The 14,960-nt window shown below is 42.4% G+C and overlaps 2 protein-coding genes across 6 annotated transcripts in view; both read left to right on the top strand.

The window, feature by feature from the left end:
* The window catches only part of hspa4a (heat shock protein 4a), a 460,486-nt gene that overhangs the window by 317,645 nt on the left and 127,881 nt on the right, over positions 1 to 14,960 (top strand). The gene's annotated exons all lie outside the window — the stretch shown is intronic.
* Positions 1 to 14,960, top strand: part of LOC308304494 (actin filament-associated protein 1-like 1) — a 57,965-nt gene that overhangs the window by 16,136 nt on the left and 26,869 nt on the right. For 3 of the 5 annotated variants that reach the window (XM_080749099.1, XM_080749100.1, XM_080749098.1), the window contains exons 3-10: positions 2,248 to 2,328; positions 3,077 to 3,165; positions 6,171 to 6,291; positions 6,673 to 6,768; positions 8,321 to 8,526; positions 9,028 to 9,207; positions 10,536 to 10,628; positions 11,302 to 11,419. In XM_080749099.1, coding sequence (XP_080605225.1) covers positions 2,248 to 2,328; positions 3,077 to 3,165; positions 6,171 to 6,291; positions 6,673 to 6,768; positions 8,321 to 8,526; positions 9,028 to 9,207; positions 10,536 to 10,628; positions 11,302 to 11,419 — 984 coding nt within the window. The remainder of the gene's footprint in view (positions 1 to 2,247; positions 2,329 to 3,076; positions 3,166 to 6,170; positions 6,292 to 6,672; positions 6,769 to 8,320; positions 8,527 to 9,027; positions 9,208 to 10,535; positions 10,629 to 11,301; positions 11,420 to 14,960) is intronic. The other 2 variants (XM_080749102.1, XM_080749101.1) reach the window with 1 other exon arrangement.

The following is a 14,960-nucleotide window of genomic DNA, read 5'->3' as shown; positions in this document are numbered from 1 at the left end:
GGATGAAGGGGAGGATATAGAATCATGGATGTGAGAGGATAACAGGCTTTGGATGCTGTAAGATCATAATTAGAGAGGAATTAGAGGAAGGACTGTGTGTTCTTTCTTGAACAAGCAGCAAATCTCCAGCCAGCTCCCAGGAGTGGTGTTCTGTGGCTGGATCCAAAAACCCATGCCTCCACATGGTGGGAACGACAGAAAAGGAAAAGAAAAGAAAGAGGAATTTCCCTTTGGGATGAATGCAAACTCTAAATTAAAAAATCTTAACAAGAAGCTAAACTACTGTTGGGATATAATTCTGTTTAATTCAAGGTCAAAAGACCCTGCAGTAGGCCTGGGCCATGGTCCAGCGGTCCAGGCACCTACTCTAGGCACATAAGCAGGCTGATCGTGTTGTTGTGGGTTTGAATCCTGTTCCCAACTGCACGTCTCTCCCCATCTCTCTCCCCCGTTTCCTATCTATCTCCACAATCAAACTATAAAAATAAGCAGAATCACAATCAGAATCAAGCTTTATTGTCACATCACATTACAAGTAATATGGGTGAAACTCATTTAGTTTAAAAGATAGGTCGAGGATAGAAGTGCACATTTCATTAAGTTTCCTGTGAAGTTTGACCAAGTGTAGGACATACTTACATACAGACAAAGCCAGATGTAGGAGCGGTTATTGCTGCTGCTATATATTTAAAAAAAAAGGCATTGCCTATGGGTTTTCTTACAATGCAGAAAACTAAAGCTGATTCAGAAAGTCTTCTGGCCATTAGTCGGGGAGCGTTGGCGATCGTACACATTAAGTTGCATGGCTGTAATTAGCCGTGTCCCTGTGCTATTAGAGAGAGAGGCCTGTGTGTTTTGCTGTCTGACATACCGGTAAGCCCACATGGCACAGCTGACCTAACTGAAAACACCAGCCCAGGGCAGGAATCACAACAGCCTTTTTTCTCTCTATACAAACAGAGCTCAGTCTAAAGACCAGATAAGTGTCTCTCCCCTCTCTTTTGAACAAAGCATAATGAGTTAAAGCAATGTTCTACATTTCAAACATTCAATTGCCACCAAACCAGTTTAAGCCACAAAGATCCAACAAGAACACAATTTGCCAAATGTGATTTCAACGAATTGAAGCCAAGGTGATACTGTTTTTTTGCAAGGCTATTGACTGACTATAATGGATTAGGAAAAGTGTACCAGGTACACTACAGAAATCTTGCGTGGCCCTCCTCAGCACTGGAATTAGCACAGTGAAAGAACTTTTAACAGGTCTAGTATTCAGTAAGTGTAATCAAAGAGCACTAACACTATTTAACAGTATATAACTTTAACTGCCAGAGTTAAAACATTGTCTAGCCTCCCCTTGCCAGTGATTTCGAAACATTGTCTAGCCTCCCCTTGCCAGTGATTTAGAGCGTTTTTAGTAACCTTTGAAGATCCACTGACGTTTTTTTTCCAACACGCATGTAAACATAGGTGACTTTGGAAAGACTTGTCTCTCTTCTTTCTACCGGAGAAATAACATTATATCCGCGATCATCTGGTCTATACAGTAGTTAGGGTCCATAGAAAAAAAGCCTGTTTTGAACAAAAAGCACACCTGGGAAAAGATTCCGAGATAAATAGACTTTTCTCTCTACTCCTCATTAGTGTGGTACTGGGTACTACATTATGTATACAGACTATACACGCATACGAGCGCACACGCATGCAGCACACAGACAGAGTATATGGGACATACTGTTTCATAACACATGTCAAACTGGGGGTCCTTGAGATGAAGGTTGAGAATCAGTGGACTACAGCACGTCCAGGAGGTCTCAGTGGAGCTGATGAAGCTGTTCTCTGGCTCTGACCGCTGTTGAGAGAGAGAGACAGATGTGATTCATGGATTTTAACCACTCCAACCCCAGTGTCCGCCCATCCATATTCTGGGGTGGAAACAACGTTAACCAAAAATAGCAGATCTACAAGCTCACAATGCGGGGAAAAAGTGAACGGAAGTGCTAGGCATGTAACAATATATATAGTAAATCGTTCAAACTGGTGGATTTTAAATCATGATTAAATCGCAATTCTAAATAGAGAAGAGGATAAGTGAAGAAAAGAGAAAGAAAATACTGAATTTGTGTAAGAGAAACAGTCATCAGTCTACTGTCCTATCAATAAAGATCGTATCGTGAACATAGTATCGTGATTCGAATCGTATGGTGAGTTGTGAGTGTTCTTTCAATGCTCTCATCTCTCCTCCAGGGAACGGCTCCGACGTCTACGTGAACAGCTGTCTGTACAGCAACGGCACCAGCTTTGTGGAGTCGCTGTTTGAGGATTTTGGTGAGCAATAAATCAATGACCATCATAAGAGGATATGGAACCACGTACTGTAATGAGAGGCTCTCGCCTCTGCCGGCTTAGACCCAGATGCCTTAAGTGGGCAGAAATAAACATGTAATCACACAGAATAATTATCACCATGACTAAATATAACTATCTGAGATTTTCACATAGATAGGTAGATAGATAGATAGATAGATAGGAAACTAGTTCTGTTCAACAGCTGCAGTTGCCATACATTCATACAGATGTGTCAGTAAAAGAAGCATGATGAAATATACCCAGTGTCGGCTATTACACGTCTGTCTAGAATCGGGTTATAGCTGGTCTAAAAGTTAACATCTTTTAGACGGCTAAGCATTATTGGATTAGACGCCATTTCAACGTTTAGACGGCCTATATATAGACGCTTGAAAAACAGCTTATCAACGTCAAAGTTTAGCCATTCACTTTTAAACCAGTTATAACCCGATTTTAGCTGTTTATACATATTTTAGACAACTAATAGCCCAAAAAAATGTTATTTATCCCGAAGGAAATGTGTTCTTTTCAACAGCTCCAGTTGTCATACACTCATAGAGATTTTTTAGTTAAAGAAGCATGATGAATATATAATAATACATTATATCATCAATAGAAGTAGAATGCAGTGAAAAACTATACGTTCATGATGATGATGATGATGATGATGATGATGATGATGATGAAGGTGAAGGTGACCATACGTTTCTTGTCGCTCCACCACCAGACTGTGATCTGCACATGCTCAGTGCGTCCCCCGTGGAGCAGAAAGAACAGCAGAAAGAGGAGGAAGAGAAAACTCACGTGAATAAATCTGTAAGTCCATCTTTTAAATGGAAAATGATGCATTTATAATACTAGAAGCTGGGCCGCCCTTCGGGCGGCCCAGCGTCTAGTCGGCGACCTGGCCAACTCGGAACAATGTAAATAGGGAATGAATGCCCCGCCCTTTAATGCAAACCCCATTATACCTGTTTTCATAGGACCCGTTTTGACCATCTGTCTGCCTGTGTCCATTTATGCCCATATATGGAGTTATCTGTATCTGTCTTATTTTATGCCCATATATGGAGTATCTGTCTGTGCCTCCAACTGTGTTGCAGACACAGTGCCGGTTCCCCCTTTAATGCAAACCTCATTATACCTGTTGTCATAGGACCCGTTTTGAACATCTGTTTGCCTGTGTCCATTTATGCCCATATATGGAGATATCTGTATCTGTCTGTCTGCGTCCATTTTATGCCCATATATGGAGATCTTTGACCATCTGTTTGCCTCTGTCCATTTATGTCCATATATGGAGATATCTGTATCTGTCTGTCTGCAATCCATTTTATGCCCATATATGGGGGCATTCATTTTATGCCCATATATGGAGAACGCGCGTGCCCGTGGGACGAACGGTTCTTGCCCATATATGGAGATCTGCCCATATGCCCATATATGGAGATCTCTGTATCTGTGTCCCCTTTATGCCCATATACGGAAATTGCGTCCATTTTATGTCACAATGAGTCAGCGACCATCTGTTTGCCTGTTTGTCTTTGAGTCGGCAGAAGTGATGTCAGAATGCCCATATGCCCATATATGTAGACCATCTGTTTAACTGTTTGTCTTTGAGTCAGCAGAAGTGATGTCAGATTGCCCATATGCCCTGCCCATATGCCCATATATGTAGCCCATATGGAGATCTGCCCATATGCCCATATATGGAGATCTCTGTATGAGTCAGCCCTTGTGCCGATACGTCCATTTATGCCCATATATCTGTGTAGCCCATATGGAGATCTGCCCATATGCCCATATATGGAGATACATAACCATGGCATTTTGTGTTGACTCATGTTGCGTACGCGATGTCAGAGCCTTTTATGAAATGATGTCACAATGAGTCAGCGCTTGCGCCGATTTCCTCCGGAACAGCCTGATGTCAACAATCAGCTCCGCATAAGGAGATTCCGAACGTTTTGCGCCGTTTCGGAAAAAACGCGCGTCGGGTCGATTTCCTCCGGAACAGCCTCCGAACGTTTTGCGCCGTGAGTCAGCAGAAGTGATGTCAGATTGCCCATATGCCCTGCCCATATGCCCATATATGTAGCCCATATGGAGATCTGCCCATATGCCCATATATGGAGATCTCTGTATGAGTCAGCCCTTGTGCCGATACGTCCATTTATGCCCATATATCTGTGTCCCCTTTATGCCCATATGAGTCAGCAGTGCCCATATGCCCATATATGTAGCCCATATGGAGATCTGCCCATATGCCCATATATGGAGATACATAACCATGGCATTTTGTGTTGACTCATGTTGCGTACGCGATGTCAGAGCCTTTTATGAAATGATGTCACAATGAGTCAGCGCTTGCGCCGATTTCCTCCGGAACAGCCTGATGTCAACAATCAACAATCAGCTCCGCATAAGGAGATTCCGAACGTTTTGCGCCGTTTCGGAAAAAACGCGCGTCGGGTCGGGTCGAGGCCGGGCACTGCACTCCGCGCCGCGGCGGGGAACGCGCGTGCCGAATCTGAAGCCGGTGGGACGAACGGTTCTCGAGATACGCGGATTACATACACGCAGACAGACAGACAGACAGACAGACACGCAGAGACTTCTCGCATTTATAGATAGATAGGCACTTTATCCATGGCGCTTTACCACGATTGTGCATATACATTCACACACACATTCATACACCGATGATGGCAGAGGAAATCATGCAAGTCACCGACCTGCTCATTAGGAGCAATTATGGGTTCAATTATGGGTTCAGAGTCTTGCTCAAGGACACTTCGTCACTAACTCTGGGGGAGCCCGGGATCGAACTGGGAACCTTCAGTTTCCCAAGAGGCCGCTCGACCTCCTGAGCCACTGCTGTGTGTTTGTGTGTGTGTGTGTGTGTGTGTGTGTGTGTGTGTGTGTGTGTGTGTGTGTGTGTGTGTGTGTGTGTGTGTGTGTGTGTGTGTGTGTGTGTGTGTGTGTGTGTGAGAATATACATATATCTTGCATGTAAGCATATGGGATATTTGAGTTGGGTTGGGGCGAGACTAGATTAGAAGCATGACCTTATTGACCTGTGGATTCAGAGGAGAAGTCACAGCAAGGAACGTGGAGTTTTCAAGTGACCACAAGTTGTCAAAGAAGGGAATAAACAACTCTGAAATTGTCCAGACACGGTCAGCCATCTTAGAAACACTAGCTGTTTTTTTCTGCCCTCATGAGAATCTCTTGAACCGCTTAACCCATTAATACCTGTGGCCCATTCTACAAATGCCTTTCAAGATGTTTCTAAAATGTTCAAGAACAGCAGATGTACAAGCGTGTATATCTGCTATATTTTTGCTAATAATGCAAAACTCTAAAATGACTGATGCTTTCCCTGTTTTAATGGGTTAAGTTCTGTTTTATATATTTGTTTGAACTGAATAACTTGAATTATGTTGTGTTGACATGGGGTGATCCGAAATCATAATAAGTATATCTAAAAGCAAGTTTATTATAATATTAAAGGGATAGTTCACAAAAAAGAAAAATAAGAATTCTATTGATTACTCACCCCATAGAGACACACAAAGATAGTTTTTAGTTTTTGTTGCATTCCTAAGCCAATACTTTGATGACCAGCAGTGGTTCCCTATGGAGACACAAAGAGCCTGTGTTGTGCAAACATGTCTCCTCAAATTGACTTAGGAATGTGACAAAAACAAAATATATCCATGGATTTAAGTCTCCAAGGGGTGAGTAGAGTAATGACATTTTGGGCCTGTTTGAACTGTTGTGTTTGACCTGTGCTTGTGATTGGTTGGTGGGTTCCCCAGACACCTACGGACACTCCCCCTCCTCCCGTGCCGACCACTCCTCTTCCTGACGATTACTATGAGGAGGCGGTCCCTCTGGACCCAGGCTCCACCCCTCAGTACTTCAGTACCACCATGCACAGTAAGTCCACAGGCACACACACACACGCACACATGCACGCGCACACACACGCACGCACGCACGCACGCACGCACGCACGTACACACGCACGCACGCACGCGCGCGCGCACGCACGCACGCGCGCACACACACACACCCTGACTGATTGATTGATTGATTGATTGATTGATTGATTGATCGAATACTTTATTAATCACAAAATGTAAACAGCACGGAGATAGAGTAAAACATGAAGGCTAAAAGGATAACACTAAAATGTCCTCGGGATTTGTTTCCATTGTGGTCCTGTGTATTCAATTCATCAACATTGCATAGCATATTAACACATTAATACATAAAAACGGAAAGATTTCCTCCCTTCCCCTCCCTCCCCTCCCCTAGGTTGCAGTACCAGTAACTCGGTGGAGGATTCCTACTACGAGGATGCAGATAATAATTATCCCAGCACCAGGATCAACGGTCCTCCTAAAAACTCCTGTACGTCTGCCTGTCTGTTGTGTTTACTGTACTGAACTGTAATATGGTGGAAGGATGGATGGATGGAAGGGTCGTATGGTATGGAGAGATATGAATGGATGGATGGATTCATAGACGGATGAATGGGTGATGATGAATGAACTGAATGATAGATGGATGGATGCTGTGGTTTAAAGTGTAACATTTAATCAAGTACTGTACTTAAAGGAGCTATTAATAGTCAACTTTTTCATTGTAGGGCCGACACTTTGTTTACATCCTAGTCTATAGACTAGAATGTAAACAAAGTGTCGGTCTGACAATGGCCAAAATGATTATTTTATCATTATATTACGCTTTTTGTGGTCATTTTTGAATAGAAACACATAATTATATGAAGCTTATTTTTTTATAAAATATTTCCGAAACATTATTTTTATTTTAGCATCCATTTTTCAAGAAAAAGTTGACTATAGCTCCTTTAAGTACAGTTTTTTGCTTATTTTTATGTGTGCTTTTACTTGTACTCTTTGGTTATATAGTTACTTTGTAGATTGTACATTATTATTACAAAACATACAGTAACGACTTCAGCCTTATATACATTTCTGCCATTTGAAAATAGCCGATCTGCAATTCATTTTGCCGATCTGCAATTCATTTTCAAAAGATTTCTTGTGACTTGTGAAATGGGACATTCTGCATATTGAGTAATTTTCCTTTTGGTACTTTTAAGTACATTTTGATAGCAAAACCTTTGTACTTTTTACACAAGTAAATTTGAATTCTGGACATTCACCTGTATTTCTACATTGCAGTATTTTACTTAAAGGAGTGGCGACACCGGCCGAAATTTAACATTATGATACAGTAGGTCACATGGTGTTCCTTCAAACAGTCTGAAAAGGAGGCGGGGCCGACACGCCCAGGCAGATTCACTACTAACTGACCGTGTCAGTTAGTAGTGAATCTGCCTGGGCGTGTCAGATTCACTACTAACTGACCGTGTCAGTTAGTAGTGAATGTCTGGGCGTGTCAGATTCACTACTAACTGACCGTGTCAGTTAGTAGTGAATCTGCCTGGGCGTGTCAGATTCACTACTAACTGACCGTGTCAGTTAGTAGTGAATGTCTGGGCGTGTCAGATTCACTACTAACTGACCGTGTCAGTTAGTAGTGAATGTCTGGGCGTGTCAGATTCACTACTAACTGACCGTGTCAGTTAGTAGTGAATCTGCCTGGGCGTGTCAGATTCACTACTAACTGACCGTGTCAGTTAGTAGTGAATGTCTGGGCGTGTCGGCGTGAAAACTCGCTCCAGCGATTGGCTACTTTCAGTACAGTAACTACAATACATTAATTTGATTGGGTCATTTAACATGGGGGTACATGACATCATTAAAAAAATTGGCTAATTTGATAGCCATAATTAGCTGTTTTGGCCGTGTCACGCCCCCTTTAAGTTAAAAATGTGCCTACTTTTCCCACCACTGAATGGATACCGTATATACATATATAGGCTAATGGATGAACTAAACTTGCTCGTCGACGCGTTGTCGTTTTGGCCTCCTAGACAACGACTCGGACGCCCTGAGCAGCTCCTACGAGTCTTACGAGGAAGATGAGGAGGATTCCAAGAAGCCAGGGAGGAGATGGAGGTCAGAGGAGAGCTCCAACGGAGCGGTCAGAGACTGCAGGATCTGTGCCTTCCTGCTGCGCAAGAAACGCTTCGGGCAGTGGACCAAGCAGCTGACGGTCGTCCGTGACAACAAGCTGCAGGTAGCGGGATATGTTTTTACGTCATTACTGTATGTTCTTTAGAACAGTGGTTCTCAACCTGTGGATTGGGTCCCTTAACATTTTTTTTTTTTTGGGGGGGGGGTCCCCAGATGATTAACTTAATGTGCAACATTGTTTTCTCACTCAGTAAACAAACCAACAAGTTTAAGTGTATAGTGTGTATCTAAACATTTCTAAAGTGACAATTTAAGGACTTTTTAATACCAAATTGTCAAATATCAGTAATTTCGACCGTCTGTTCTCTAGTTATGAGCCGTTGAGCCGTTGAATGCAGCGTGTCTCGCCCCAAACACGCAATGGAAAAATAATACAAAAAGAAAAAATAAATCACACACTTCTTCACGGCATACGACAATACTGTAAAACTGATTCTGACTCTCTCTCTCTCTCTCTCTCTGTGCACTTCTTTCTCTCTCTCTCTCTCCCCCGTGCTGTCTCTTGTTCTCTCTAACGTCCATTCGTCATACCGTGTACACACAGTGCTACAAGAGCATCAAAGACCCCACGCCTCACACAGAGCTGCCGCTGAACCTGTGCAACGTCATCTACGTCCCCAAGGAGGGCAAGAAGAAGAGGCACGAGCTGCGCTTCTCCCTGCCCGGAGGAGAGGCCCTGGTGCTGGCCGTGCAGAGCAAGGAGCAGGCCCAGCGCTGGCTCAAGGTACTGTATGTAGTACTGTGGTCCTCAACCGACCCCCAAAATAATCATATTTTAACTGGGGACCCCCAGTTAAAATATGTTGAAAATGAGTGGTATTCTCCTTTAAGTAAAAGCAGCAATACTGCTTTGTAGAAATACTCTGTTACAAGTTATTAGTCTGGAATTTTCGAAATTTACTTGAGTAAAAAGTACAAAAGTATTGGCATCAAAATGCACTTAAAGTTCCAAAAGTACAAAGTTCTCATGATGCAGAATCTCCCATTTCAAGTTTTCAAATGTATAAAAGTCTTTTGAAAATAGCAGATCTATATCACCGCTTCAGGCAAGCCCCCCTCCGCAGCTCTCCCAGTTCAAAGCAGCAGACAGACAGACAGACAGACAGACAGACAGACAGACAGACAGACAGACAGACAGACAGACAGACGGTATCAGTGATACTGTATCACTAGGATAATTCATGCAAACATGATGTGACTTGCAAACGACAAATGAGTGATAGAATACCGATCGCGAAGTCTATTATTATTCGATTCTTTTACCTGTTGTATGACGATGTACAGCAAGGCAGCAATTTATGAAAGAAAAACGATTAAATACATGGAGATACAAGGTTTCTACTTGACGACAACATTGAAGGATGATTTCAAAAGGGAGCATACAATCTCTGCTGCGTCATTGCATATACGATTGGATTTTTTACTACATACTGTGCACATTTCATGAAGCTTATGCAAATTAAAATGAAGTCTTGCCGAGAGGATTTTGTGATGAAAACGTTTAATCGGCGAGTCACACATTTGCATGGAAAATCATAGGATCATCATCACAGGATGAAGATGTAGGCAGTAACATTGTGTAGTAATATTACATTCTACCATGTACTGTATATGCACTATATGAATACATAAATGAAGTATTGCACACATGGGGTATGCTCACACAGAGTGTGCACTGTGCAGTATTATACATTCTCATAGCAGCATGCAGCAGCCCTGATGGAATGGTTTCATATCAGTACAACAAGTCAGAGCCACGGGATCTGTGTGCCTGGCTGGGGAAAAAAACGTTTAATACTGTACATTCCAGATTACAGTTCTAGGTGTGATCCTGGTACGTTCACACTCCAGAGGATAGAGGCATGGGAAAACAAACACAGTCGACCTTCAGACTCAAGTATTAGCTTTCTCTGATTAATGGACACAGAGAGCCATTATTCTGCTTTAGCTTTTTTCTTTCTTCCTTTTTTTGGGACATGTGTGCGTGTCTGCGTACGTGCGTGTGTGCGTGCGTGCGTGCGTGCGTGCGTGCGTGCGTGTGTGCGTGTGTAGGTGGTCCAGGAGGTGGGCAGCCAGGCCAGCAGCACTGATGGAGTGGAAGGAGCTCCTTCTCCTATCATACAGAGGAAGATGGAGCTGGATAAGGTGTGTGTTTGCGTGTGCATGTGTGCGTGCCCGTGTGTGTGTGTGTGTGGTCAGGTAGGTGCGTAAGGTAGTAAGTATATCCATGTGACTGCATACAGTACTATAAGAGCTATATTTTTGTCCATCCCTTACCCCTTATCCTTAAACATCTTTGCCTTTTTTTTACTATTTTGAAAAAGATTTTAAAATACCGGTACTTCAAATAGCCAATCTATATCGACATGTTGTGAGCTTTTAGATCAACTATTTGAAATATAAAAAAAATGAATTCTGAAATAGTAAAAAATGGCAAAAGAATATCGTCACTGTCGGGCAGAAACCTCGTATCTCCAAGTTTCAAATGTGTACGTTGTTTGCGTAAAGTAAAGCCCTGCTTAATCATACAAGACTGTTGCGCAAAACTAGTGAAAATAGCAGATCTACAAGCACACAACGCCCCGCGGTGCAAGGCGTTGTGTGCTTGTAGAACGTCTATTTTCACTATTTTAGATAATCTTTAAAATTATAAATACATAACGAACGGTTTTGGATATACAAGGTTTCCACCCAACAACAACAATATGTTTCTGTACACATGACTAGTGATAAGAGAACGTGCGTGCGTGCGTGCATGCGTGTGTTCATGCATGCGTGTGTGCGTTTGTGACCTCTCTAACTCGATGTTTATCTGCAGCAGGTGTTCCTGGGGGACAGGCCGGCGTCTGACTCGGACAGCGGGCCCACGGGGGACAGTGTGTCCACTGGACACACGCAGGGACAGACGGCCGCACGGGACGCCACTGACACGCTGAGTACGTATAAACGTCACAACCTGTACTTATCTGAGGATCTTACTCTCAAGTCTGACCAGCCCACAACCACCTCTCTTTAACCTTGCTGCTGTCACTGCTACGACACCTGAATTTCCCTCTGGGGATCAATACAGGTTTCTATTTGTCTGGATCTCTGGCCTAGTCTGGGCACCTAGGCTAGGTCCTGTTCCCAACCACATTTGGTGCAGTCCTTCTTTCCTGTCAGTCTTAACGTGAAACTATCAATAAAGGCCAAAAAACGAATCTAAATAAAGGTTTATTTACCGTACCTTACCTTAGTTATAGCTGCAGTGGTGGAAAAAGTACTCACATTTTCTAAGTAAAAGTATCAATACTGCATTGTAGAAGTACTCAGTTACAACTTACAAGTAGAAGTCCAGAATTCAAAATTTACTTTAGTAAAAGTACAAAAGTATTGGCATCAAAATGTTCTTATAGTACTAAAAGTAAAAGTACAAAATGTTTGAAAATAGCAACGCTGTGAGCTTGTAGATCAGCTATTTTCAAATAGCCAAGGTATAAAATAGGGCTAAAGTGGTTTATGTATGTTTTAACATGTTATAATTTATATCAGCAAAGTAACTAGTACAGTAACTATAGTTTTCAAATAAATGTAGTGGAGTAAAAGTACAATATTTCGATCGCAGGTGTAGTGGAGTAGAAGTGAAAGTACTGACAACTGGAAATACTAAGGTAAAGTACAAATACCTCAAAGCTGTACTTAAGTACAGTACTTAAGTAAATGTACTAAGTTACTTTACACCACTGTATAGTTGTAACAGTAGTAGTAACTGTAAAAGCACGAGCATTATTACCAGTACCACCACCTCCCCCACAAGCTAGCACAAATGTGTCCTGAAGTTGGTCTTTCTACAAAGACAAAACATACAAGAACTAACTGAAATTGATGGTGAAAACATGACATCATTGGCAGTAAGTAATTCAATATTTAATGGAAGAGCATAATATGACAGTCAGTGGAACCAACACAATGTAAAGTACACAGGGTCATCTATACGGTAGCATACATTTATTATATGAAAAAGTAGAACTTTGCTTCTATGGAAGAAAACTGCACTAGCCTATACTGTACTTCCTGTACTACTAGATAGATGTTTTATACAGGATGTGACCTTCAGTGACTTTCACTTCAGCTTTCCATTATGCCACTGATTGAAAAATGGAAGTCAGCATCAAAATGTAGCTCATTTCAATTCTTCTCTTCCATATACTGAAGCAAAAACTCTTGGCAAAAATAGGGTAAATGGTGCATTTACAGCATATAGTTATTTTTGTCCAAAGCTCTTTACCCATTCACACACACATTCATACACTGATGGCAAAGGAAACCATGCAAGGCACCAACGGTTACAAGTCTCCATTCCGACATGTCTCCTTTCCGACATCTAACCCTATCCCTAACCTTAACCTCTATGGAAGTGTTGCCACTCCGACAATAAGAAGTCACTGTATTGCTAATGTCACGACCTGGCCCTTAGGCCATGACAAACTGAGGAGGACACACGGTAGTGGTATAGATAATAACAATAATTTATTAACATAAAGGATAAATAATATATACAAAGGTTATGAAGTGTGTAAGTCAGTCATCAGTAGTGTCAGCAATGCATGGATGTGTGGTAAGTGTAGTGTGGGGTGTTGTAAAGGGTGAGAACTCAAACAAAGGTGCTGTCGTCTGGAGAGAGGGAGAGAGAGACTGGCCTTCCACAGTCTTTTATAGGGAACCAGGGAGCACTGGCCAGGTGCTCCCAATGCACCCAATCATCATCAGGTTCCAATGGGCCGACACCCATATGGCTCTGTGGGAGAAGCACACACACCACATATATGGACACCACAGGCCCTAAAGGCCAGGCCGAAGGGGCCGTGACACCCTCCCCCTTCAAAATGAGGGACCATAAGGGACCGAAACAGTTTAAATAACTCAAACTTAAGTATACTATCAAATTGAACCTAACCAAGAGATCAATTAATAATACATATAATATATAAAGTAATGAAGAAAAAACATGTTTAAATTTGCGAATATCCATACTATTAAATACCATAAATACCATTAAGTACTATCAATACCATTTGCCCCCAAATACATTTCAATCCAAGCCAACCTGTCTACAACCAGCACACCCGGCCACCTCCTCAGCAACCAAGATTGCCCAAGTTTTCCTGGAGCCTCTAAGAGGAGGAGATCAGGCGGCAAAAGCAGACAGAAAAGGCCTAAAGGGACAAAAAAAAAAACACGTCACTTTCTTGCCTACCATTTAGGCTACAAGATTAAATATATCAAATATGAAATATACTACCGGTAAATACATTACACATTAAATATACTATATCGATACCACCTCTACTCCGATGGCCACCCGTCCCGCACCCTGTCACAGGCCTCCACCCCAGCAACCTATTACCCAAGGAGCATAGGGGTGAAAGACAGAGGCAAGATGAGGACCCATGGAGAATGAACGAGTAGGACCACAACCCTCAGTTTAGACACTGTAGGGAGAACATTGAGAACAGGTCACTGATCAGTACAAACAACATAAAGGACACAAAACTGTTCCGCCAATGGAACCAAAGACACAAAAATACAAACTTGTTCCGCCAATGGAACCAAAGACAAACACCAAAGACACCTAACTGCTCCTCTAAAAGGTTAAACCACCTATCACCAGCCACCACTGATGCCTTTAAGGTATGAATGACTGGCCACTGGAGCCCATCGCCATTACTTAACAGTTTTTGTCCGACAAAGAGTACCACCCAACTCTGGCCTGGTCCCTGTAACAATTCAGACATTCTGTCCAACAAGCAGTACCAACCACGTCTGGCTTGGTCCCTGTAGAAATTCAAGTTAGAACAAAGTATAACAAAACCCACCCGACAAGTCAAAGCATGCAAGTTGCAACCTATTTTGTCGACCAAAACCCCGCAGGGCCAACACCACAGGTGCAGGAGGCACCCATGCAGCAACTATGTCCTCTTGAACATCCAAAAGAAAATGGTCACGTTATCCACATTACTAGCAAATACATTCGCAATTCCCACCTGTAACCAAAATACCACCCGATATCTACTCTAACCTCCACTCCACCTTGCCACACCCTCCTGTCCACCGCCACAGCAGCCTTGTATACAGGAGCACTTTAAGAGACTGACAAACAGGATGGCCTATAATGAAAGAAGAAAAAAGACAACATCTTGGGTAAAAACAACACAGGTCATGAAACCATTCGTGGGACTCCACACAATAAGATCAGCAGTGCTGTAAACATTAAACCATTTGTGAGACTCCACACAATAAGATCAGCAGTGCTTTAAACATCCAAAAACGAATCTGAAAGCCTTTAAAAAATACCACCAGGACGTATCCTACTCACTTACAGACCTGCTACCAAACATTGTACAGCATAAGTCACTCTGTCAAAACATTTTCTGATCCAGATAAACTAACGTCAAATCATTCAGATCATTCAGTACATTTTACCAGCTAGGCCAACCT

This window comes from Nannobrachium achirus, assembly GCF_963921795.1.
Source record: "Nannobrachium achirus genome assembly, chromosome: 19".
Classification (NCBI taxonomy): domain Eukaryota; kingdom Metazoa; phylum Chordata; class Actinopteri; order Myctophiformes; family Myctophidae; genus Nannobrachium; species Nannobrachium achirus.
The sequence above is the reverse complement of the archived record's forward strand: the minus strand, read 5'-3'. Positions and strand labels throughout refer to the sequence as shown.